We start from the raw sequence: 26,127 nt of genomic DNA, 5'->3' as shown, positions 1-26,127 counted from the left end.
TACGTCCATTTCAAAAGACTGGACGACAGCACATCCTTTACTCTGCTCACATTCTCTGCTCTGTTGCTATTTGCCCCAATAAATCGTGTCTTTGAGTCACATGGGGTTCTTTGAAGAAAAGGTAAAATGCAGAGGTCTTTAATGAAATGTTATAAATCAGGAAGAGAACAAATCAATCACTGCAAGATGGTAGAATAGAAAGATAATTTATTGGAGGTTCGAGCAGAACAACGCAGAGAATGAACGTTTGGAGTGAAAGGGGCATGTGAGGACCAGAGAGAAAGAGAGAGGAGGACCTACAACATGGTGGATTCAGCTCTGTCAGATGGGAGGGTGAAACAGAAAGGAGATGGAGGCAGAGCAAAATAAGAGTTAGTCAGCATGGGATGTCAGTACAGGACTCTTCATTGAGTAACTAAAAAGTAGGTGCTAGATGGTCAAATTTTGTTTCTGAAGGCTTTGTGACAAAGTTATCTCTAGTTATGGCTTTGGCATCAGGATGGTGGATTTTCTCCCTGGTGCTCATTGAAGCAACGGCATCTCTGGCTGCAAACTACCCGTATGTCTACTACAGAAGAATTTGTCACAGGCCTCACTGTTACCACAGCTATCATGGCTACAACACCGGCTACTTGCCTGCTGCAGGTAAGTGGTTGTTAATACAAAAAGTAGGTATAGCAATGTAAAGTTAGTGTTGTTTTGTTGTTGTTTTTTAGTTTTGGGGTTATTTTTCTCTGATCAGAGATTAGTGCACCTGCAGATCTCAGCTATTCGTTATTACAGATGCTTTACAAAACAAATAAAGAAGGAGACTTCCTTGTGCATATTATAGATCATCACTGAATCATCCTGTATGACTCGTTTGGACTTGGCACAACTGTTCGGCACTGTATTTTATTTTTATTCTTACCGGTTTGCTGATATTCCCCCCTTTTTTTATATGTCATGTTTGGAGTGAAGTCAAGACATTGCAGAAGTAGCGGCTGTGTACAATAAACGGATCGTCTTTCCTAAACTAACGTGAAATATCTCTCCTGTGAGACGACACCGTGCCGTGTTCAGAGCGTTCATGCAGCATTAAAGCCAGCGGCTGCTGAGGCTTTGGCTCCGGTCCGTTGAGGATCGTGTTCTGGATGTGGAAACTTGGGCTGGAGGCTGGAGGGGATCTGCTGACTGACTGTGAGACTGCAGCCGACAGCAACTAAGCTCTCATTACAGGAAAAACCAGAAGACTGCATGTTCCATTGATGGAAAAATGCATGGATGGCTCCTGCCAGCTTTCCTGGACGAAGTGAAACTCGGACTTGGCAGCAGAGACTCCAGGAGGAAGAAAGTTTAGGAGCTTGCTTCTGCTCCAAATACTATATTTGAAGATATTGTTGGACATTACTGGGAAATGGGTTTAGCCAGAGGTTTTACAGGAGCTGCTATGCAAGTAAATGGAGAAATAGTAAGGATTGTACTCGTACTATTTTGCTATTCTTGATCTAAAAACAAAAGCAGAACCTTTACAGAATCCCTGCAGAGATTTTACTTTAGTATTTGACATGATAAGGTTGATAAACGGTGGACCTTGTAAAGACATGATTTATGTGCAAATAACTCTTACCAAACTGGTGCAAAGTGACACAAATAGGATGCAGATTGTTCAGATGCATCACTGTGTTCATCCAACAGAACATGAAGTTCTTTACAAGGCAAGTTTTTTTTCTCTGTGTGTTACGAATGGTCTCCTATCTACATTTATGACTTCCCAAAGGGCTACAAAAAATATTACTTTCAAACCCATATTCCATATTTTCACAAGAATTTACACTGCGCTAAAGTGTGAAGAAAAACTTTTGTGGTGAGTCCAGACAGCCCCTGCAGGGGAGGCTCCAGAAGGTTTTGATACAGGGCAGAAATATCACTTAAACCTGAATGCATAAGTACAGTGGATGTCTGCCTAATTATGGTTCAGCTTTCAAGGCGTCCCCCATTTTTGGATTTTTCTGTGGAATTTAACTCCAAATAAAAACATACCTATTTGCAGAGTTTTCTCATAGACCATATAAAAACAAAACATCCAAAAGCAGATATAGAATGGGCCTTTGAAGGGTGTTTTCAAATCTCCAGCCAGTAGCTAATCCAGGAGCGTCATTTATTTTCCTTGATGCTAATTTTCTGCACTCACAAGCGTATTGATAGACATTAAAGCACATTTGTTAGGGGTGCATGATTTAAAGATATTAACATCAGGATTAGCTAATGCTAGTTTTTTTTATTAAACTTTTTTTTACAGTATCATTCTGATAAGTGAAACTGGGTCATATTAACAACTTATTTCCATCTCATTTGTGTTTCTGGTATTTGTTTGGTCATATTAAAGGCTGTTCCCTCCTCACATTGCCTTTTTTTTATCAGATTTTCTCTGTCAGATCATGCCTAGCGCCTTCTGCTTTGCAAAATCTGTTCATGACAAACTCCTCTGGACTTGAATGTAAAAATAAACAAAATCCATAAAAGAACCTTTGTATTTACATTTTGACCTTAAATCTACTTATATCTGTAGCATCTCTGTCGCTATATCTAATATATTTAACACATCTATTAAATATATTAGAATGCAAAATCCCAAAATTTGGAGTAAAACAAGTACATTGGTGACTTAAAAGATTCACCTACTTCAGTTATGTCCAAAAGTTAATGAAAAGTACTGATTGCATGTCACTGTTGATTAGATACTGAAAATAATTCATGACTAATTTATTTGGTAACGTTCTTTTTCTCCAAACAGAGTTGACTGGGAACAATCTTCTGAACTTAAGATACTTTTTTGCAAATACTGTCCCTTCAGAGCATCATTTCATCAAGTGATGTCATGTAATTGTGTGTGAAATGTGTCCCTGGGGAATCTGATTATGTATTTTGTCTGACTGGATAAATGTCATAAATATACAGTTTGTTTTATTTCTACTGTTTGAGTCATTTTTACAGCAGAAATTATAAACATGAGGTTTTTAATTTCTGCTGTAGGGACAGCAGTCGTCCTGTTCTTCAAACTTTCAGATCAGATCTTTTTTCACACAAATTTCAGTGAATTCTTGAAATAGTTTCCTGATGAAAAAACCTGGCTGAGGTCAACATTATTCTGAACAAAACACATCACACTCAAACTCCTAAATAGTGTTTTATGATGTGTCGGCTTCTTTTATAGACCTCGGCCGCAGCCAAACAGTTTTCCTTCCTTTTTTATATGAGTCACTTGTTGCAATATTTTCATTATGTCTACTCCAATAGTTTAGTCAGTGTTGGAAAGAATAGGTGACTAATGTCCTAATTATTCCAATCTCAGCTGTGAGGCTGCTAGAAACTCAAATGGAGACGGGCTTCATATATCATCTCAGATCTCACGGCGGGTCTGCTCATGAAATCTATTAATCTTTTGACCCCTGAAACCGGTGCCGTCCAGATACATTGTTTGTTTGATTAGAAGTCAGTTCACATGCAAAGGAACTGATTTCCTCACCACAATATTCTCAGATGGAGAGTCCGCCTCTTCAGTTTGTTTATTCCCAACACAGTCGGCTGAGAGGAATGTTTTGGTTTTGCATCTTCTGGCTCAAATTTCCATATGCTTCTTCACTCGGGGGGGTTCTGCAGAGCTGCAGGAGTTTAAATGTGCTTTAAATGTTCAGTAGTTGTTTCCACATGGAGGTAAATGTTTGTTTGAGCTGCAGTAAGCTTGTAAAATATTCCCCCCCCATTCTCACCCATCATCTCCTCTCAGCTGGAGGTGCATCTTTGTCCTAAAGCCTGACTTATTAAGACACTCTCACACTTTAGTGGTTCATTTGGGGTTTCTTTTCTTGTAATGAGGAGTTTTACTGAAATTGTTCATGTCCGTTCTTCCTGTCTGGATCTTCTGTTCAGATATAGACGAATGCCAGGTCCATAACGGAGGCTGCCAGCACAGATGTATTAACACCAGAGGCTCGTACTATTGTGAATGCCACCCTGGCTCCAGGCTCCATGTAGACGGTCGCACCTGCCTCAGTGAGTAGATTTGGAAATATTCACTTAATAGACATATGTGATTAATAGACATATGGGATTAATAGACATATTTTGATCCATTCAGGTGCACCACATTGATAAAATTACTGATAAAACAGTTTTTTTTTTTTCACTTAATTACCTCTTGGAGAGATTTCAGTGTTGGTTCAAATGCATTTGTTGGTCATTTTATTGAAGTTTGCCATGGGCATTTAACTCTCAATGTTGCAGGTGACCACTGTGGAGTAAAAACTTGGATGCTCATATAGTCATTGGAAGGAAAATATAAGAAATGAAGGAACTTCAGAGTTGTATACAGAGGTTTATAAACCTGGTGCTGGCTTCAGTGTCCTGTTTGACATTTAGATTTGAAATCATTATCTTTGAATTCATTTATCTTACTACACAGATATGTTAGCGAGAACCCAACCATTCATGAAAGGCTCTGCGTTGAAAGATGTTGTGTGGAGAAATAAAATATTACAACCTTTACAGCAGAGTCCTGATGGAATGATTGTGGATGCAGCTCATTTATGATGATGTTTATACTAATAGTTTTTTATTCTTCTGTTCGTTCCAAACAGATAGTTTGAGTTCAGGAAAGCATAAAAACAGAGACGCTGTCCTCACATCAACTCTCTCATCTGCTCGGTGAACTTCAGATGTTTCCCACACACTTAGCTTGTAGCTGCATAATATTTAATCTGGAAAAACGCTGTGCGGTTTGACATCCGCTCAGGACGGATTGGTCTTGGTTCTAGTTGCTCAGTATGAATAACACGGCCTTTGAGTTCTTCTACCAGTTATTTTCCATTAAACGATTCGGACCCATCTGTTACTTCAAAGAGGACAAATGTAGGTTGGGAAGAACTGGGATCAAATTGAACCGAGCCTCATTAGTGGATGAGTAAGCCGTCCACTGTGGATGCCAGTCACTCCGGTGTCTCTGAGTTTTTTACTTTTTATTGTGATGAGGTATTTTAGCTTTTAGTTTGAAAGAATCTAGAGATTTCAATTTTCTATTTTTCACATTTTCAGCCGTGTACTCATGCGCTGTCCGCAACGGAGGATGCGAACACTACTGTCTGCAGCAGTCGGCTTCACATTTTCGCTGCCGCTGCAAGCCAAACTATGTGGTGACAGAGGATGGCAAGCACTGTAAATGTAAGTGACCATGCTGAATAAATAGATAATATGCACCACCAAACACACAAAACAATAAAAGGATTGGACTGTTCCCAACAGAATGTCAAAAACACTTTGACTCATTCTGCTGGCAGCTGTAATTTTATCTCAGGAAGACTGGGATTGAATACCGCTCTGTGTTTTATTGAGTTACATTTATTGTTTTTTTTTTCCTTCATAATTATTGTTATGGTCTTCCAAATGAGGAAATCATACATTAATTTCCATATGCTAAATGCTTTTAGGTGCCTTTTCTTTGTGATTGTTGGCTTTAAACAGCTTCCTTTAATTCGTAGGTGAATGCTCTGATCATACAAGTAAGACAGGCTGCCACAAATTAACTTCTGCAGAGATAACCCAATGAAGAAGAGCTCAATTCAAAGCTATGCACATTTTGGGCATTAACATTTAGAGAAAACAAGTTTTATAGATTTCTGCTGTAAAATAATGGCGACTGTGTGATGGTGATGAAGGTGTGCTTTTTGTGCTCCAGTGCAGAATCCTTGTGCAGACCAGAATGGAGGTTGCATGCATGAGTGTCGAGTTGATGGAGGAAAGCCTTTCTGTGATTGCAAACCTGGCTATCTGCTAGCTGAGGATGGGAAATCCTGTGAAGGTAATTTCAAATTAATTTTCTTAGTTATGCGTAGCGTGGAAGTTCAATGTTAGGTGAAGTAAAAGTACTTTGAAATTTCATCTGAAATAATTTTATGGATATTTAAGGCTTTCACTGTCTGAGCCAAAGTTTCAAATACTTGATGGATCAACTCTGTTTAAAGATTGTTTTAAGAAATAGAGTATATTTGGAACATTTTGCAAAAGTAAGACATACAGAGTGTAGTCATAAACTTAAAAACTATAAACCATGAATGAAAATAAGATGTCTAATCCTGGAGCCATGTGTGTGGTTAGGATCTGCTAAAGCTGTGAAGGTTATATTGTTTTCAGTCATATAAAAAGCATTTGATTCATGAGCAGCACATTTAAAATGTCACTGAGCTTGTGCAGACCGTATGCAATTCGTCCTACAGTTCATAATGCTTAAACACGCCCTTCCTCAGATATCGACGAGTGTAAAACAGAGGAAACCAACTGTGCTCATGGCTGCCGCAACACTCTGGGCTCCTACGCCTGTGTTTGCAACACTGCCTATGAGCTGGGATCCGATGGAAAACAGTGTTACAGTCAGTCTGAATATCATCACGCATGCTAAACTTTGAACTCGTCTGATTGAGCCCCATTCCTCCTGATGGACCTTCTGATCTCACTGTGAATTTTAGGAATTGAGATGGAGATTGTGAACAGCTGTGAGAGCAACAACGGTGGATGTTCTCATCACTGCCAGCATTCGACCAGCGGTCCCGTGTGCACCTGTAATCACGGTTACCGGCTCAATGATGACCTGAAAACCTGTGTCGGTATGAGACTCCAGTGCACTCAAACTGATGGGAAGCACCTGAATATATACGTTAGCGACTGCGTCAGCATCAGCGTACATAGACTGCAGTACTTTGTTGTTTATATGATGTTAGTACCGGAATGTTTTCTATTTCTGTTTTCCAAATACTTGCTACCACTCTGCAGCGAATTGGATAAAATTTCTGTCTCCAAACGTTCAGGCTTACTCCAAAAAAACTTTAATTTCAGTAAAGTGTAGCTTTGCAAAATCTTCACTCAGGAGATTAAGTACAAACACACAACACCCTTTGTGTCTTTTTTATGCCACTCCATAACTATGGAACTATACATTATGTTGATCTATCACATTAGCTCCAGATATAATACATTGAGGTTTATGGCATAACAAAATGTGAAAAGGGACATTAATATTTTTGCGATGCTTTTGTTTTTTTTAAATCCACTGACAAATGTAGCCCAAATTCACTTCAGTTTTACCCATGTGCACAATGTTTAATAAATCTTCATCTGTTTTCTGCAATTTTTACATCTGCAAACATGAACTGGAGTTATAAAGGCTTCCTGTTCAAACTAGCTGTCTGGAACAATACTGAAGAGTTATAACTAATTTATTAGTAGTAAATCTTGTAATGTGGAATTCTATCTTCCAAAATGTTCATAAAGTCCAAGAGCCATCAATATAAATCAATTCTAACAAGAACTGAACTCTGTTGAACTTTCATTTATGCTCATAAAATTGGATTCACAAGACTTTACATGAAGTTATCGCATTTGATTACTGTAGCAGTGTTATTAGCTTAGTCAACACGACAACTTTGCCAAATACACATAAAAACAGAGGGGAGAAAATGCCTTGAAGCGCATTAAATGTTTGTTTTAATGTGCTCATAAAATCTTCACGCACGTTAAGAATTTGTAAAGTTTATAGTAAATTGTACTTCTGTTCAGGAGGTGGAACATTATTGAAGTTTGTTGAGCAGTTATTATAACAGGCCAAAGTCTAAAGAATAAGGAGCAGAGGTTTAGCTCTATTTTTAGTGGTAACTTGGTTGTAATTGGTTGCTAAATCTGCACACTTTATATGTTCTCATAAAAGGTTTCTGTCAGAAAGCAGTAAAGCATATCCCTGACTTGGATCTCTTTTTTGTGTTCCTGCTTGTTGTGTTTATCAGATGTTGATGAATGTGGAGAACAGACCTCCTGTTGTGAGCAGGACTGCACCAACTACCCCGGGGGTTATGAATGCTACTGCTCAGCAGGATACAGACTCAATGCAGATGGATGTAGCTGTGACGGTATGTTTTGCCCCCAGATAAAACATGGCTGACTCTCCTAATTTGATTCAGATTCTGTGGGTTTGTTGTTTCCTTGTTTTCCTAACTTTACCTTGAGATGTAGCAGAAGCTGTAGACCTTTTGTTGTACCTGTGTTGTTCAGATGTAGACGAGTGTCTGGCTGCTAACGGTGGCTGTGATCACACATGCCAGAATACCGCTGGCTCCTTCCAGTGCTTCTGTCGCCGGAGTTTCCAGCTGGACAAGGACAGGCGCTCCTGCGTCCGTGAGTTTCAGCTCTGTTGTTTAATTTCACCCTTAGAGATAAGTAATACCAAATTCACTAAAAGTGAATTAAATTTTGGTCAGTTCACCACCTGTTCTTAACTAAGTTCATCTTCAAAAAACACAAAGTAGTTTCCCTTTAGTCATAAGTTTTTCTGTGTAATAAACTTAAAAAAATAATAATTATCCACAAATTAGCGGACAGATTATTGCATCATGTTGCATTTGCATCATTAACGTCAGCAAAACTGGAAATATCTATCACTCTAAAAATATTTTAAAGTTTTAATGTGGGTAAAAAAAGAATATGTCAACTCACATTCTTCTTTTTTTGCACACATTAAAACCTTTATGTATGTTTGGACTGCTGGTTATTTCCATTTTCTATAAGGTATTTATAACCCATGAATTTTTTTTTTCACACCTCTCTTTGGCATTTGAGTTGTGAGCACTACTTTTCGTCTCACGTTTAATTCACCTTTTTTCTCTGAGAAATTTAAATTGCAAAACAATCTATTTAAACCACATTTTTACTTTGTGTCAACTTTCAAAGCACTGTGAAATTTTTGCAAATAAGCATTTGGAGTGCACTTGTAATGAGCACACATCACTCAATACTTTCTAACCTCAGGATGACAATTTTATTGGAGTTTGTCCAGAGTCTGAACCTGCTAGATTCTTTTTTCTTATAAGAAAAGCTCTAGTTTGTTCCAACTGGATGGAGATCATATGTGAGCAATAAATTCATGTCTTGCTATAAATCATAACAAAATGTAAAAAAAAAAAAGTTCAAATGCTTTATAGCTGAGTCACTGTAAAATCTTGATTCTTTAAAAATATGTGGGTTGTTAAAATCTTTACTCATCTTCATGAAGCAAGAAGTGACAAAAACTATTATACGTTGTTGCTTTTGTCCTGCAGATTGTAGTGAATCTTGATGCCTTAATTTAAGATTTAAGTGACTTACCCATGGAGCATGTCTACTTATGAGAGGAAGAATCTTAAATTGAATTAATAACTTTCAGATTTCCGGTCTACTACGAAGTCACTCAATAAATGCTGTTGTCCCAGTAAATAATTTTCCATTTATTTTTGAAAATGCCATTTTTGTTCCTATTAAAAAAGTTTCAAAGAGGCATGAATAATTTTAGGCTTAACTATCTGCTTTTCTAGCTATGATTCTATTAAAATTGCAAATGCACTTTTTGTGCATTTTTAGTTTTTACGAGGTCTCATATTACAAAGTCTCCTTTGCTTATGAATGGCAGAGAACCTTTCAGAGTTGAAGACATTTTGATTCACTTTACCTTGTTGGGAATCTTATGTTCTTATGAACAAGCTGATTATTTCCTAAACATTTGTAGAAACTGGTTATCCACCACAGTAGATACAAACAACTACTTAAGAATTTAAATTGAGTTATTCATATCAAAATGAGTAGGATTTGAGTTATGAGGTGTGTGCAGTGTGCTCCATCCATGCCACATGGATTTTTGACATTTGAGTTTTTCTCTTGCTCCATTGCAGCTCTCGAAGGTGCAGTCGAGTCCCTCTCTAGCGGAGGCGCCATCGAGCTGACCCTCGTTCATCCCCAGCTCACCTTGCTCCGCGACTACGACCAACCTCTGGAGCGTTTCGACGACTACGAAGATGACGACGGGGAGCTGAGGGCCGAGAGCAGCCTGGCAGAGAAATTTGGTGAGTTTTCTCTCTTTGCCATTATTAACTCATTATCATTAACATGAAACCTGCATCTGATTACTAGACCTCTGTGAAGTGTTTAGACTGATTCTTTCAGAGGAAGAGTGTTAATTTTCTCAATTCACGCTTCCAGACGACCAGGAAACTACCAGGCAGGAATGCTGCGGCTTATTTGGCACAGTAGCTGATTAAACCAAGGAACCAAAGATCTTCTTTCGGCTGTGCATATTTGACGAACATTCTCAATAACATTGTAATCAAAACTGGAAGCAAGTGGCACACCCTGTACTGTCTGATTTTAGTATATATCATAGCATAATCTTACAATTTATGTCTATTATTGGTTTGGAGTCATGGACTGTTTCATTACCTCTAGCAACAGTGTTAGAGAAAGTCCAAAATAAGCAGATAAAATATTGTTTCTGCTTGATTGGTCATGGCTACAGCTGTTGGTAATTATTTTGTTTTCAGTGTGTCTGGACGACACCTTCGGCAGCGACTGCAGCCTGACCTGTGATGACTGCACTAATGGGGGAAGATGCAACATTTGGAAAAACGGCTGCGACTGTCCAGACGGATGGACGGGAATCATCTGCAATCAGAGTGAGGGTTGACCAGAGACGTACTCATCACCTGCATGTCGCTGTGATTGCAAGTGTTTCCTGTTAGGAATCTAAACTATTGGAAAAATGTCAATCTCACAGCCTGTTCTCCGGGGCATTTTGGAAAAAACTGCTCCTTTTCCTGTAAGTGTAAAAACGGAGCCAGCTGCGATTCGGTCAGCGGGAGCTGCCGCTGCCCTCTTGGTGTGACTGGAGATTTGTGTCAGGATGGTAAGAAACCTCTATTTTTTATGATTTTTGTTCCTTCTTTCCACATTAAATTGCTGACACAATTTATGAAGCTATTTTGAATACAGTGCTTGCAAAAGCATTCATACAACTTGAACTTTTTAAAAATGTTGACACGTGACAACCACCACATTTAATGTATTTTATTTGGATTTTATGTTCTAGACCAACACAAAATAGGGAAATGATATATGATTAATATTTTCCTTCTAAAAATTAAAACTGCATCATTCATTTGGATTCAGTTTTCTTGAGCCAATCTTTTGTAGCGTCGCTGCCCACCGCAGCTGGAAGTCGTTTAGGATGTTTACCAGCTCTGGACATCTGGAGACTGAAATAATTCCAGCTCAGTCAGACTGTATGGAGAGTGTCTGAGAATTCAGTCTAAATTATTGCCATAGATTTGTGACTAGACTTAGTTCTGTGCTTTGACTAGGCCGTTGTGTCACCTGAATATGCTTCTGATCCATTTCATTGTATCTCTGGTTGTGTGTTCAGGGTTGATTTCCTGCTGGAAAGTGAACCTCGGTCTTCTTTCGCGACCTGTCCGCAGCGTTCCAAGTTTTTTGCTCCCTAATGTTTTCTAAGAGTCCTTTAAGACTCTTTCATTATTCATTCATTATTTAAGTGAATATTTTTAATTTAACTGATGGCACTGTATTTCATTTAGGAGCATCAGAGTAAAGGACTAAATAGAAATATATATATAAAAAAATTGTTTTTTAGTTATGTTGTAGTTTAAAAAAATTCTAACAAAACACATTGAAGTTTGTGATTTTGAAGAGGGCAAGATGTGAAAAGGTTTTTCAGTGATTTAATAATGTGGCATATCTTCTGTCTCCAGGTTGTCCGAAAGGTTTCTATGGGAAGCAGTGCAACAAGAAGTGCAACTGCGCTAACAACGGCCGCTGCCACCGAACCTACGGAGCCTGTCTGTGTGAAGCCGGACTGTATGGACGCTTCTGTCACCTTCGTAAGACTCCTAAAACACTAACCTCTCACTTTGAAATGCTCATTTCCTGAACCAGGCATTTCTATTTCATAGTAAAAAGTCATATTTCTATGCCTTGTGACACAAAATTGTTCATTTCAAGTGTAAATGTTTTCCTAAATTTTATTTTCTAGCATGTCCTAAGTGGACCTTTGGAGCTGGCTGCTCTCAGGAGTGTCAGTGTGACCAGAAAAAGACAAAGGAGTGTCATCGCCGCCACGGCACCTGCATCTGCAAACCTGGTTACCACGGCAGAGCCTGCAACGAAAGTGAGAAACATACAAACTGTGTCAATATTTTGATGTCATGACATTAAAATATATTTTTATAAAAAATAAACAAGAAATTCACAATAACAAGACAGAAGTGTAAAATTAACAAAGATAAAAGAAAAATGCTTCAAATATAACCAGTTTTCTAGGTACAATCTTTTCTCCCCATTTTTTGCTGTGAAATATGTTTATAAAGAAATCCTGTTTATAAGCATCTGATTATCTACATCTGTTTTTAGTTTCAGGTCTTAAATAACATAGAAATCTCCATATATGCAACCACTGGCTAAGACTTTGTTAGTTATGTTTCGTGGAGCGTATTCAAATTACAACCATATAGATAATTATTGCATAAAGTCCAGACTCCCTGGTTTAATTTAAAAGTATTCACATGCAAATTAGTGGAAGGATTTAGTCATTACACCTTTTCACTTTGCACTTACCCTCTTTAAAACAAACAAAAGAAAAAAACAAACTAACATAAATGAACAGTTGGCCTGAATGGTATTTACTGCTTCATCCTTGATTATTTTAATTACTTTAAGGATAAACAAGATGTGGCGTTGATTCCAGGTTTGACTAGAAAGATTTTGCAGCGACTCAATAAATGGAGATGTGAATAAAATCTTTTTTTTTTTCCAACTGTGATTACCTCTAAGAAAACATGCCATCATCATCACTTTCCATCAGAAGTGCTTCACAAGCAGCACTATCACTGCTAATGAAATTGCACTCAAAGTGAGGTTTAGAAACACATAAACTCCAGTAAATGTTCCTAGTGACTCTTCAAATAAGGGAGACTTTTGGACTCTTGCCTGGTCTCAGGCAGGACGACATTGTGTGGGTTCTACCCGCTGCCAGGGCCACTCACAATTTGCCATAAATAACGGATGGGATCGATTCATTGTCCAAGAATAACTTGGACCAACCATCCAGGAGCAGGTTAATGGTTGAACAGAGCTTTCTTTTCTTAAATGGAGCATAAAGTTGACAATGAAGTAGCTCAGAGATTTCCAGCCCTTGGCCAGAAACCTCTTTATAACTTATTCTAGTGAGAAACCTGTGATTGATCCACTAGCTGCTGTCAGAACGGGACACCATCAGTCAGGACTTGGCCCAGAAGTTCATGTCTTGTATTTGAATCACTCAGGTTTTAAAGAAGAACAAGCTGATGCTTTGCATAAACTTGATGGATTTGATCATGAAAACCTTTAAAATCTATTCAACTCTCAGCATTTAGGCATCTAGACATGAAGACGGCTTGCTGAATTTGATACTAACAACGTGGCCAATAAAGTGTAATGAACACAGTGTGATAAGGGAAGAAGAGGAGGGTCATTTCCAGCTCTAACTACGTTATGTTTTACGTGATGAGTGAAGTGCGTGTTCTGTTTTGTATCCAGGCTGTAAAACTGGTACTTTTGGACTCGGCTGTGAGCAGACGTGCGTCTGTCCACCTGGAGCGTCCTGTGATCATGTGACTGGAGCGTGCCAACGAAAATGCCCCGCTGGGCGTCATGGGGAGAAATGTGAGCAAGGTAGAGGACAGATGGAGACAAATACATAGAAGTGTAATTGCTATCCTGAATTGGAAAAAAGATCCACCCTTTGTGTGTGTTGTGTATCAGAGTGTCCAGAGGGGATGTTCGGATCTGGCTGCGTCCAGCCGTGCAACTGCACCGGTGCACCATGTGACAAAGAGACGGGACAATGCCACTGTCAAGCTGGGACGCATGGAGAGCACTGTGAGAACTGTGAGTGAGCACGCATGGATGTAAGTGTGCAACACAAGGACGCAGTTTTCCAACAATAAGATATCTTTTCCTCCTCAGTGTGTCCAGAGGGCTTCTGGGGTCCCGGCTGCAGGGAAACCTGCCCGGCTTGTGAGAACGGGGGCGCCTGTGATAAACACAACGGGTCCTGCAGCTGCCCGCCTGGATACATGGGAACACTCTGCCAAACCTGTGAGTTACAGCAGCAGGCATTTTGGGGAAGGTGTCCATAGCAACATCATTAAACAGTCCACTAGATGAGAAGGATGGCGGCAGTGTGGAATAGTGAGGTGGCGCCGTTTGGATGTGAATTGAAGGAGCTGGAAGACAGATGGGATCATTTTTCTTTAAGGTCATTAGCTAAAAATCCTTCAACCATCTCAGAGGTTTTCCTGAGTGGATTTCAACCACGACCTGGCTCTTTAAGCCACTTTTATGGGAACTTGATGCTTCACAGGCAATCATCTGGAGTTGGTTATAGAAAATTAATTTTGATCTTATATACATATATATATTTCCCACGTAGCTTGCCCAGGTGGACGTTTTGGTCTGAGATGCCAGATGAAATGTGTGTGTGAGAACAATGCTCGCTGTGACCCAGAGAATGGACTGTGTATCTGCGCTCCTGGATGGACTGGACACGACTGCAGAAAAGGTAAAGGCCTCAAAGACCTGAGCTGCAGGCATTTAAAAACTCTGCTGATGATTTGTGCATTCTTTGTTGCAGTTTGTGATGCAGGGCACTGGGGCACCGGCTGCGCAGAAACATGTGACTGCAGAAACGGAGACGGAAGCTGTGACGCTGTGACGGGCCGGTGTAACTGTGAAGCAGGATTCACTGGACCAAGCTGCCAGCACAGTATGCTTCCATGTGCTGTCTTCCAACAGTATTAACTTAACTTTTTAAACTGTTTCATATGTCGTCATATTGCAGCCTCAGACTTTTGTGAGGCTGCAAACTCAGCATTTGCAGTTTAAACTCAGTATTGTTGTTTCTAAATCAATATGAACTTGTTTTCTTTTCTTTATTTGAGGCCTAAAAGTACTGCATCTTTTACGTTATTTTGACTGTTTCTCATTTTCTGCAAATAAACAGTAAATGTTTGCTTGGCATTTCAGATACATGTTGTCAGTAGTTCATGGAATGAAAGAACAATGTTAATTTTTCTCCTGTGTTCTTGTGTTTGCTTTACCCTCAGAGTGCCCCGCAGGTCGGTTCGGTCTGAGTTGTCGTCATCTCTGTCAGTGTGAAAATGAAGCGCTGTGCGACCATGTGAGCGGAGCTTGCACGTGTCAGGCGGGATGGACGGGTTCCTTCTGTGAAAAGCGTAAGAGAAACCCCGGGAAGCCAGACTCACTCATTTTAACAATGTGATGTGGTTTTGTAAGAGAGGTCTGTATTTCAGCGTGTCCTCAGGGTTTCTACGGTCTGGACTGCCAGGAGAAGTGTTTCTGTCAGAACGGTGGGAGTTGCGATCACATCAGCGGCGTTTGTTCCTGTCCTGCAGGCTGGATCGGCCCATTCTGCAATCTGAGTGAGTGACGGTGCAGGAGTTGAGTATGTCAAGATTCTCCAGGTTTCTTAATGATAACAGGAAGTGGTTTCTCTCTAAGGGATTGCTACAAAGTCAATGACTTGATATAATCAACTGGATATCTTTCTACTATTTTGAATTATATGATCAGCTGATTCTGGCTGTAGTTTTTATCATTTCAGTTGTTTTGGACTGTCTGTCCTCGCAACTGGACATATTTCTGTTTAAAACACAGCCACAGTTTTTGTGAGGTTAAAAATACCTTGGATATGCAACAAACTGACATATCCTGTTTAACTCTGTTTCCTCATGTTATTAGAGGGAAAAAAATGTGAGAAATAAAAATCTGTAATTACCTTCTTGGATAATTTTCACACTTGAGATTCAGGTCAGTTATCTTGTTCTATATAACTATGAACTTGATTAATCAAGTAAGATCATTTTAATATTTGCATCTTTAAGCTGAAACCTCAGTTTGTGCAAAGGTTTAAAAGGATCAGAGAGATTTCATACTACAAATGTAACAGTCAGGAGAAGGGAACATCAAAATCCATGGACGAATTTAGGAATAGTTCTGAATCTGAATGGAAGATGGTCTGGGCCAAATAAAAATTAAGTTTTCTGCAAGAAATTTGTGGATGAAGAGAAATTTTATTTTTCATGTCCTCAAAAATTATCTATATCGGTTGAATGATGTTTTTTACAAACTGAGAAATTTAAAAGAGTGTTTAAGGGAGATTAGGCAAATTTAAAATATGGCTTTCTGAATAAAGAGTTTATGGTTTATTGGGTTTTTTTTGTTTCTTCTCACAATGTTTGTTTTGACTGGTTGACTGGTAAAGGGTAAATGTCACATAAATGAAAAATAAATGTTGAAATGATTTTCATGGTTTTGTTCAATTGCATAGCAAACACATATCACTGTTCTGAATCTGACTATGTGATTAGATTACATTGCAATGAATTGGACTGGTTTGAACTGAATTAGAACATTTTCTGACTTAAACTGAAGACAGAAATAAAAAAGACCCGGTTGGTTTCAGATATTTGGGAAAGTCCAGATCAACATGAGAAAGTACCATTTGGTGTTCCCCATGCTGAGGCCTGTATTACTTTCCAAATGCTGGAATCTTCACTTTTCATGATCAGAGTTCATCTGCAGGTAATGCTATTGTTTTCTCCGTCTCCTGGCAGCGTGCCTGGCTGGTTTCTATGGGCCGGGATGTAACCGAACCTGTGGCTGTCGCAACGGCGGCATCTGCCACCCAGCCGGTGGCCAGTGCTCATGTATGCCGGGCTGGACCGGACCCAACTGCACAGAAGGTGAGTTCGTGCTGTCGAGACGAGATCATCCGCAGTATAGGTGAAGAAGAGGTCACGCCACTGTGTTTGTGTCTGATTTTCTCCCAGAATGCCCGGCTGGGTTTTATGGGGCAGACTGTCAGCAGGTCTGCTTGTGCCAGAATGGAGTCACCTGCAACAAAACTGATGGAAAATGTTCATGTCCACCTGGATGGACGGGTACGGCCTGCGAACTGGGTAGGAAGTACTTCATCACATTAAGTGCTACCTTAATGTGATGAAATGAGGATTAACTGTACATAATTTTCTATTTCTGGGATCAGTGATCCCTGATAACAACATCCTGCACAGGCTGATATCTGCAGGAATCTGGAAAACACTTAGAGGAAGCTGAATCTTGGGCATTATTGCTGAATAAATCTTGTGAGGTTTAGCCATTTTATGTAAACTATTTTATTTGAAGTTTGACAAAGTAAATATTACCCTCCATTATGGTCAATACCCCTGATAAAAAAAAGTAGCTAAAATCCTTAAAACAGATGTATTTTAAATAAAAATAAAAATTTTTAAAGAAAAAAAAATCAAAGGATATTTATTCAATAGGGGAAATGTCTGGTTAAGAAATAAATGTATTTACAACTTGGGATATGTAATCCTTTTCATAATTCATATTTAAACATTTAAAAAGTTAATTTACCTGAATTTAATTAAAGTGTCTAGGAATTTTCATTGCTAACAAATAACTTCCTGTTTCCTGAGGGTATAAATGTAACATTTCTTTTTGCTGCTCTTCAAAATGGGAAAGACGGGAGAAAATGCCATTCCAGTGAGACAGCATTCTGATGTGTCAGAGCAGGGATGCTTTCAAATGTTGCAGGAACGTGAAACATGGGAACAGGAGTTTCAAACACCTGGAAAGGATTCTTATTTGCTCAAATCATAATAATGAGGGATAGAAAAGGAGAAAAACATCAGAGACCCTGAAGAAAACATTCAACATGATGCTTTGGGCTTCATTTCTTTCTTTCTTTTCTTATTTCACTCTTTAAAGTTTAACTTGTGGCCTGAGCTCATTTATTTCTGCTTGAAGTCTGGTTAGTTGCTGGCAGCGAGTGTTTCGACCCGGTGATGATATTCTGGCGACCTCTTCCTCTGAGCTCTCCTTCACACTCTATCCTCCCTCAGTGACTGTTACAACCTTTCGCTGTCGGGCTGTGTCAGGACCCCCTCCTCCTCCTGCACAGGAAACCTCTAATCTTGTCCCAGGAATGTTTCCAAACTCTGTGCCTGGTGAAGTTCAATTAGAAAGAGTAGGAAGGGGTGAAAAAAGGGCTGCTAATCAGACAGTGTTTCTGTGAAATGTCTCACGCCGTCAGGTCTCTCTCTCTCTCTCTCTCTCTGTCTGTCTGTTTGTGCATGTGGCTGTGTGTGGACAGAGTGCACGGCGGGCCGTTTCGGGGCAGACTGCCAGCAGTGGTGTCGATGTGAGAACGGCGGTGTGTGCGACAGCCAGGCAGGCCGGTGCAGCTGCAGAGCCGGTTGGGTCGGAGAGCGCTGTGAGAAAGGTGGGTCACTCAGGCTGAACAACAGACCTCATGTGAACCGCAGCAGTGTGGAGAAACTAAGCTCACATAATTCTTTGCGTTTTTGATCATCATAACTTGTAAATCTCACCTTCCTGTGAGCAGCGTGTGAAGCAGGCCTGTTCGGGGCTGGCTGCACTGAGCGCTGCCGCTGTGTGCACGGGGTTTCCTGTCATCACGTGACCGGGGAGTGCCGATGTTCTCCAGGCTGGAGGGGGAAGCTCTGTGACAAAGGTATTAATGTTGGAGAGGATGGATTAGAATAGAAGGTTCAAACTCCTGTCCTCAAATGCCAAGGTCCTTGAACTTTTAGGTTGGTCTGTAGAGCTTGCCTTTTTGCTGGGGAGGTAATTCAAACATTTGATTCAGATATCTTGAACCTGGACACACAAAAAACTTGAAAATCTGACTGGCAGCGAGTGTGTTTCTGAGTCACAGGACCTTCTCCCAAGGAGTAGACAGCATCTTTATTAGACAATAAAAGATGCTTGAAACTCACTAACTGCAGCTGCAGAAAAAAAAACCCCTCTCTCTAAAAGAACATGGCAGCAAAACGTTGATTTATGTTGCATTTGAATATTTTTGCAGGGTAGAGAAAAATATATAAACTTGTTTTGCAGTCAGTGTTACATCACAATATTGTATTATCAAATGTAGGGGAAATTCTCTGGCAGATTAATATTGGAAATTATCTTATTAACAAGACAATAATCCAGTTAATAATCCAGGAGACTGACTGAAAATAAATAGAAGACGTGGGACCTGATTGAAATGCTGTGGCGGAACCTCGATGGAGCAGTGTTATATAAAATCAACATCATGTTGTTATTCTCTCGTCCAAAACATACCTGAGAAATCCTTTAATCTCACTTCATTGGTGCAAAACGCCTGGTTGGACTGAGCGCCGCCTTCGATGATGAAACTCATCCACAGAGCTGCAGGTTTCAAGCTTTGATCAGAGCAACCACTCAGCTCCAACTTGGCTGGTCTGCAACCAGATTGCCGTTGGCTGCAGACTAGCCAACAGCAATTAGCAAACACCTGATGGAACTATGCACGTGCTGAGCTAATTATAGCAGCTACTTCTCAGTGAATCACTGGAAAACGCGTTGTATAAAGGGTCAAGACAACAAATTTCATAGACAAATATGTTTTAACTCATATTTATAATTAATAACATTTTCACACCAACTGAAGTTATGGTTCATTGTGCTATAAATACCCTGTGTCATTGGAAAACTCATGACATTGCCTCTTTGAGAGGATCTGCACAGAAACAAATACCATTAAAACCTTTATGAATGTCAATGCTGTAAAAATGAGCTGGCCAGAATTTCGCCACAGCAACATGAGACACTGAAAACAAGTTATTGCTGCTTCAGGTGGCTCTACGCGCCATTAAGTCAATGCCTGTGCATAAATTTTCCTCTCACTGTATTGACAAGTATAGTGATCTGCTCTGTTCAGTAATGTTTGAGTTACAGGTGAGAAAACATCCGACAAATCTCAGAGGTGGTCGCTACAGAAATGAAAGAAACTAAAACATTAGTTCAAAAACAACAAATTATTATGAAATTTAGATAAAAACTAAATTCAGTGTTGTATTAGAACGAGTTCATGAGGCCAAATGTTTGGGTGTCATGTTGGATGATAAATTTAGCTTGAAACCACAGACCTGCCAAGTAAAATCAAAACTAGCCAAAAGAAATGTTCTGGACTACAAATCTTTATTTTGTATAATACTCTCATTGTACCACATCTGACATATATGAAATAATAAGAACCCCCCCAAAAAAACTGTTTCAATTCTGCATAAAGGAGAACATTGGAAACATACAGACCCATTTTGGTTTTTTTAATCAAATTTACTCAAATTCCTGGTAAAATTTAAAACTGTACAATTTATGTTAAAAGTAAGAAACCATCAACTTTCACACAATATGCAAAACATGTATTGAGACGGAGAGAAGGGTTATAATTTAAGAGGAGAAGAAAATTTTAAAAAAAATTGAACAACCAAAAAAGAGTTTTTGTGTATCAGTGATTTATGGAATGGACTAAATGATGAACTTAAAGTGCAACAGCTTAAAAAACAGTTTAAGAAGGAGCTTATTGGGAAATAGGCTTTTTATGACATAGTTTTATTTTTTCTTGTTTTTACTTTTTGTGTGTCTGAAATAAATAAATAAATAAATAAATAAATAAATAAATAGATACATTTGGCCATTAAATATACCGAAAGCTGGGAAGATGATTTGGTTTAGATTTCCTTTTGCATTTCAAGCTGTGCTTTTGTTCTCATTCTCTCCTTTTCCTCCAGCATGTTTGCCCGGTACATTCGGTGAAGGCTGCATGCAGCGCTGCAGCTGTGCACAGGAAACTTCCTGCCACCACGTCTCTGGAGAGTGCGGCTGTCCTCCTGGATTTACTGGCAACGGCTGTGAACAGAGTGAGTCCTGCAGCAGTAATTTGTGTCTCCTGAATCTCCTGCTGCTTTCCTGCGCTTAGAATAAGACGCAGCTTCTTCTTCTTCTGTGTTACTAACTTCATCACCAGTTCAGGGAAAGCAGAAGCCATTGACTGACACAAGATATGTGAACCTCTCTCTTGTCAGCCTGTACTCCAGGATTGTTTGGGCCAAACTGTAACCAGGTCTGTCAGTGCTCAGAGACGAACCAGCTCTGCCATCCGGTGTCTGGATCCTGTTACTGCGCCCCAGGTTTCCATGGCTCCAAATGTGACCAAAGTAAGAGAAGCAATGAGCTCAAGGAAACAGAAAGTTGAATTGTCCAGATTCTGACTGTGTTGAGTGTGTTTTCAGGCTGTGAAGAGGGTCGCTATGGGTCCGACTGTCAGAAAGAGTGCCGGTGTGAAAATGGAGGAAGGTGTGTTCCTTCAACTGGAAGCTGTGAATGTCCAGCTGGGTTCATTGGCCCGAGCTGCAACATCAGTGAGTTCATACCAAACCTTAATTAGACACCAATTAAAATACATTGCAAGCATTCATAGTTTCATAAAATCTTGTTCTATTGCTGTCAGCCCAGGGCTCTTTTGAAAGAGATTTTCAATCTCAATTCATTTTTTTCCTGGTTAAATAAGGGTTAAATGAAAAAAATAAATAAATGAAATACCCCTTAAGCTTTTTCACATTTTGTCACGATACCTCCACAAACACCAAAGCAATAATGATTTGTTTTTATTGGGGACAAACTTTTCTAATAAGAATCAGAAAAGTGTGATTTGCATCTGTGAAAATGATAAAAGTTCGAATTAGTCAACCTCTGTGTAGTTTCATCTCAGCAAACTGTAAACATGTGACATTATGTTCTGACTGGATGAGATGAAACAATGAGCTTTCTGACCCACATGCAAAAAACTACATACAGTATGTTGAAAAGTAGCAGATAAGATCAGCTGAACACAAAATTCTCTCTGGGAAACATGGAGCTGGATACACAAATATTCTTATTTGTAAAACATTACAAAATATACATCCCTCCCCTTCACTACTTTGTTTCAATCTGTTATAAAATCACAATAAAAGAAACAAAGTTCTTTTGTAAGACGCTGTAAATAAAAGAAGGAGGATATGACCGTGTGTTTGTCTGGTGACAGCGTGTCCAGTCGGGCGCTACGGCGTCGACTGCAGCCGTGTGGCTGTGTGTGGAGACGGAGCTCAGAGTGACCCCGTCACAGGTCGATGTGCGTGCATCCCTGGACGCAGAGGGGAGGACTGCGGACAAAGTGAGATGATGATACATTTCTGTCTCATTATATCTGCCTGAAGGGTTTTCCCTTGTTGCATTTGTCTTCTGCTTTTTTCATCATCTTTCTCTCCACCTCTGTGGATCCTTCCTTCAGTATAATTTGAGTGTGTGTGTTTGGCCTCAGGCTGTCCTCCCGGCTGGTTTGGGGAATATTGTACTCAACGGTGTAACTGCAGTAATGGAGGGTTGTGCAACTCTGTGACGGGCAACTGCACCTGCGGACTGGGCTGGACTGGGGAACGCTGCAACATCGGTAGCAGATTATTATGACCGCTTCTGTTCAATAATAGATAAGAAATGCATGCGCAGAGTACTGAGTCTTAATGCTGCACAGTGTGAAGTCGTGGGGTTGATATTTTGTCCCAATCGTCTTGTGCCAGAGTGTCCCGTGGGCCGATTCGGTGCAAACTGTCAGCTGAAATGTAGCTGTCAAAATAACGGCTCTTGTGACAAAGTGACGGGAACGTGTCGGTGCGGATCGGGCTACTATGGACATCTGTGTGAACACGGTGAGGACCGAGGAGACAGGCATACATAAAGGCGGGTGAAAATGTCCTGAGGGATAAATCTGATGGGGCTTTTTTTGTAGCTGCAAATCCCTTTCAGAACAACGAATTAAATCTCCTGTTTCTTTCCATAAAGGCCTCCACTGTGTAGACTACAGTGAGTCACGTGTTTCCACACGCTGACGTGTGCTATGATTAAAATAAACATGGACTCTTCGACTGCAACATCCTGCTGCAGTAATAACTTTTCATGCATGTTTTATTCAACTTTATGTTCATTCGCTGAATCTAAGGGTCCAGGTTCTAAACATGTCAGTAAATACTGACTGACCTAAAGTTCATCAGACTTTATTGTGTTTCAAAACAACTTGCACAGGTTCATACAAATTTGAAATATCAAACAAAGCAAGTGGATGTGCGCTCAGTCTGTGTTTTGTAGCTGTTTGTCAATGAAGGACAAACTCCATCAAGCTGATATCTTTTGATTGTCCTCCCCTTCAGTCTGCCCTGCTGGTTTCCACGGTCCGCTGTGTCAGCTGCAGTGTGACTGCATGAACGGCGCCACCTGTCACCCCGTGTCGGGCCACTGCATCTGTCCTCCAGGACATCATGGAGCCCGCTGCCACAGAGGTCAGTCAAAGCTGTTTATTCACATCAAATAGTTGGAATAACTGTCGTCTTTGAATCACATCCTTAACTCCGTTCTCAGTGTGTGAGCTGGGGAGGTTCGGTCAAGGCTGTGTCGGGGTGTGCGACTGCGAAGGCGATTCCCCGTGTGATCCTGTGACTGGAAGATGCATCTGTCCCTCTGGGAAGACGGGCGCCAGATGTGATATTGGTAATCTTTAATTATTTATCTAACTCACATTACCTCAGAAGAACGGGAAATGAAAAACATGCACTTGCTTCCAAAACATCAAATGATCTTGCTTTGGGCTCAGAGAATCTCATGAAAGATGCGGTTTTAATTGGATTATGCAAGAAACTAGGAGACTTGAGTTCATTTCAAAAACAGGTGAAAACATTGAGCTTAACAGCTGAGGCTTCCAGATTTCAACCTACTTTTAACCAACAGGATGAAATGAAACCTAAAATTTTGTCTATTTTATATTTATAAAACAGCATGACTAAATAATAATTAGCTACTTTTAAACAAACATGGAGATGTCTGAGGTCTAAACATGTGACATTTCTTTTTACTTGAAGTGGAAAAAACGGAGCCATCACATTTCACAAGAACTCAAGTTCAGAACTCACAGGACGTCTTCATAAGTCCCTCCAACTACAACATACTTTCTTTTTCTTGCACCAAGCAAAGAGAAAGATTTGCCCAGATGGTGAATCAAGAGAAAACAGCAGGGACAACATGAAGGTTAAAGTTCTGGGAGAGAGTTTGTACTTGTGAACTATATTGACCTTTAATATTCTCCTGCTATGGTTGTTGGACATCTGTGTGACATCATCACATCAGCAATGCATAGATGGCAGTCTGACAATTGTTGACAGGAAGCAATCCTGACATCTTGAGTTACTACGTTTGAAGGCTGTTGCAGAGACGCAAGGTATTTCTCTGTTCGCATAAAGTTAATTGTGGTAAATAAAAGTAAAGGTGACTAATCTTTAGTTTTAAAGATTGTTCTAAATTAAAGATGCTGTATGTATTTGATGCATACAGAATTTTTACTACTGAAAGTAAAATAGTTATTTTATTATACAATAAAATGACATAATGTGACTGGAAAATACATAACATCGCCCCTATAACTGAACAATAATGTTATTAAATTTGCTTAAGTATGTTTTTTTCCCCCAGGTCAGAAATCTAAGCTGCGTTTTTTAAAAGGAAAAATTAAATGTGACGGTAAATCTCTGTTACATCACTTTGTGTATGAAGGTTGATCCTAGAAATGTTTAAAATGTTTAGAGAAGGTCTGACTTGCATTGGACCTTTCACCTGATGAAGTACTGACCAGCCTGCTGTTAACCTTTGCATGCACCGACCTGGTTCCCGTGTGGGTTCTGTTTCAGACTGCAGAGGCGATCATTATGGGCCGGACTGTGCAGAGACCTGCGAGTGTAAAAACGGGGCGCAGTGCGACCGACGCAACGGCCGCTGTCTCTGTGCTCCCAGCTGGATCGGACTCTCCTGTCAGGAAGGTACAGCACTGACCAACACTCACACTCTAGGCAGACAGCAGGCGAGTCAGAACCAAAGGATGTATCCCTGCTGACTTGATGAAATCAGAGTAGATGAGCAGAGTTAGGTGCTGACAGTGTTCAGGTTCCATCTGCGTGGGGCAGAAGTGCAGACACTGCACCTAAAATTGCTGTGGTTTCTTTTGTTTTGATCAGAAGCGAGTGCTGGACTCACAGCTTTTTTTTGTGCCCTTCTCCACACACTCAGATGGACCCCCACTCTACAGCGATGGAAGCAGCAGAGCGGACTCACAGCACAACTCATTATAACAGCTCCATGGAGCTGGAAAACTGAAACTGGGACAGACGGACGATGAAATAAAAAAGTCTGACAAGACGCAGAAGCAGCAGCAGCCATAGAGACTCTCTGAAGAGAAGTGCAGCTGAAAACAAGGTTGCATCCTGGATCTGTGGAATAACGGTGACAATATTTCCATTAGCAGAGTGCAGAGTCAGGACTTTGTTGCCTTCAGGGGACTTCCAGTGATTCTTTTAACATAAGTTTTCACAGGTACTGTACATCAACCTTCCCAGAAGTCAGTGTTGTTGCCCTTGTCAGTGAACGTGTTGTTAGTGAAACAGCAGTATTTATACACCCCAGACTTATTCCACATTCTGTCACTTTAGAACCACAAGCTAGAGATGCATGCAGTAGATCCATACAATGTTCATTTGGATTCAGCCTGAGTTAATACTCCAACTGTGTTAAAGTATTAATGTCCAGCTGTAATTGAAACATGTCAGCTTTGCACATAGAGGCAAAGACCCTGATGGATTGGAGGGAGAACATCTGTGAAGATCAGTTTTCAAGTACTGACAGTTTCTAAATAGATTTTAGATCTGGAGTTTGACTAGGCCATTCCAACACATTAATATGCTTTGATCAACACTGGTCTTGTTTGAAGGTGAACCTGCATGCACAATATCATGGGTCACATTATAAATCATCCAGTGTTACCATGGGCCTATTGGCAGCTCCTGATGCTCTCCTTGCTGTCAGTTTAGCTTTGGTCAATCCTTATCAGATTTGAAACTCTTGGTTTTTTTACAATGAAATATCTCCTTACAACTAATTAACTCAGCATAATGAAAACGTAAATGTAGCATTGGCATTTACAGATGCTGAATTTAAAATAACATTTTTCATCTAACGGAGGAAATTTAACAAATTCAAATGTTGGTAATTAACCAGCAAATTAGGAAAAAATATATGTATGACTGGGAATAACTCAGACCACTTGTTGGCAGCGATATGCTTCAAATACCATTTCTTGTTTATGTGGAAAATGCACCAACCAGCATCAGTGGGATTTCCACATCTGGGCTCCATTAACAGTAAGTCTACCAAAGACCAATCCTCTCCAGAAATACTGCTGACCTGTCTGCTGTGTTCCTCCTTCTCTCATGACACTCTGATAAATAGCTATATTTATTAGATGCTGTCCAGAAGTTG

At 40.0% G+C, this 26,127-nt stretch overlaps 1 protein-coding gene across 1 annotated transcript; it reads left to right on the top strand.

Annotated features, from left to right (window-relative positions):
* Positions 1 to 401: 401 nt before the first annotated feature.
* On the top strand, positions 402 to 26,123 carry megf6b (multiple EGF-like-domains 6b). The gene is made up of 34 exons (XM_055022468.1): positions 402 to 645; positions 3,913 to 4,035; positions 5,074 to 5,199; positions 5,714 to 5,836; positions 6,282 to 6,404; positions 6,501 to 6,638; positions 7,812 to 7,934; positions 8,077 to 8,199; positions 9,726 to 9,896; positions 10,371 to 10,502; positions 10,604 to 10,732; positions 11,595 to 11,723; positions 11,876 to 12,010; positions 13,417 to 13,551; positions 13,642 to 13,767; positions 13,846 to 13,977; positions 14,312 to 14,440; positions 14,513 to 14,644; positions 14,985 to 15,113; positions 15,192 to 15,320; positions 16,515 to 16,643; positions 16,731 to 16,859; positions 18,059 to 18,187; positions 18,311 to 18,439; positions 20,526 to 20,654; positions 20,820 to 20,951; positions 21,027 to 21,155; positions 21,821 to 21,949; positions 22,097 to 22,225; positions 22,353 to 22,481; positions 22,980 to 23,108; positions 23,188 to 23,316; positions 24,507 to 24,635; positions 24,883 to 26,123. The coding sequence occupies exons 1-34, from the start codon at positions 483 to 485 to the stop codon at positions 24,942 to 24,944; spliced, it is 4,392 nt and encodes a 1,463-aa protein (XP_054878443.1). The 5' UTR covers positions 402 to 482; the 3' UTR covers positions 24,945 to 26,123.
* Positions 26,124 to 26,127: the final 4 nt, after the last annotated feature.

This window comes from Poeciliopsis prolifica, unplaced genomic scaffold (assembly GCF_027474105.1).
Source record: "Poeciliopsis prolifica strain line A6 unplaced genomic scaffold, Auburn_PproV2 SCAFFOLD003, whole genome shotgun sequence".
Classification (NCBI taxonomy): domain Eukaryota; kingdom Metazoa; phylum Chordata; class Actinopteri; order Cyprinodontiformes; family Poeciliidae; genus Poeciliopsis; species Poeciliopsis prolifica.
This window is presented reverse-complemented; position numbering and strand designations above follow the sequence as displayed.

Coding starts and splice junctions, on each gene's coding strand:
- megf6b (XM_055022468.1), top strand. CDS start 483: ATGGCTTTGGCATCAGGATGGTGGATTTTCTCCCTGGTGCTCATTGAA. Junction 13,768..13,845: donor TGGAGAGCACTGTGAGAACT/GTGAGTGAGCAC, acceptor TTTCCTCCTCAG/TGTGTCCAGAGGGCTTCTGG. Junction 18,188..18,310: donor CGGAGAGCGCTGTGAGAAAG/GTGGGTCACTCA, acceptor TCCTGTGAGCAG/CGTGTGAAGCAGGCCTGTTC.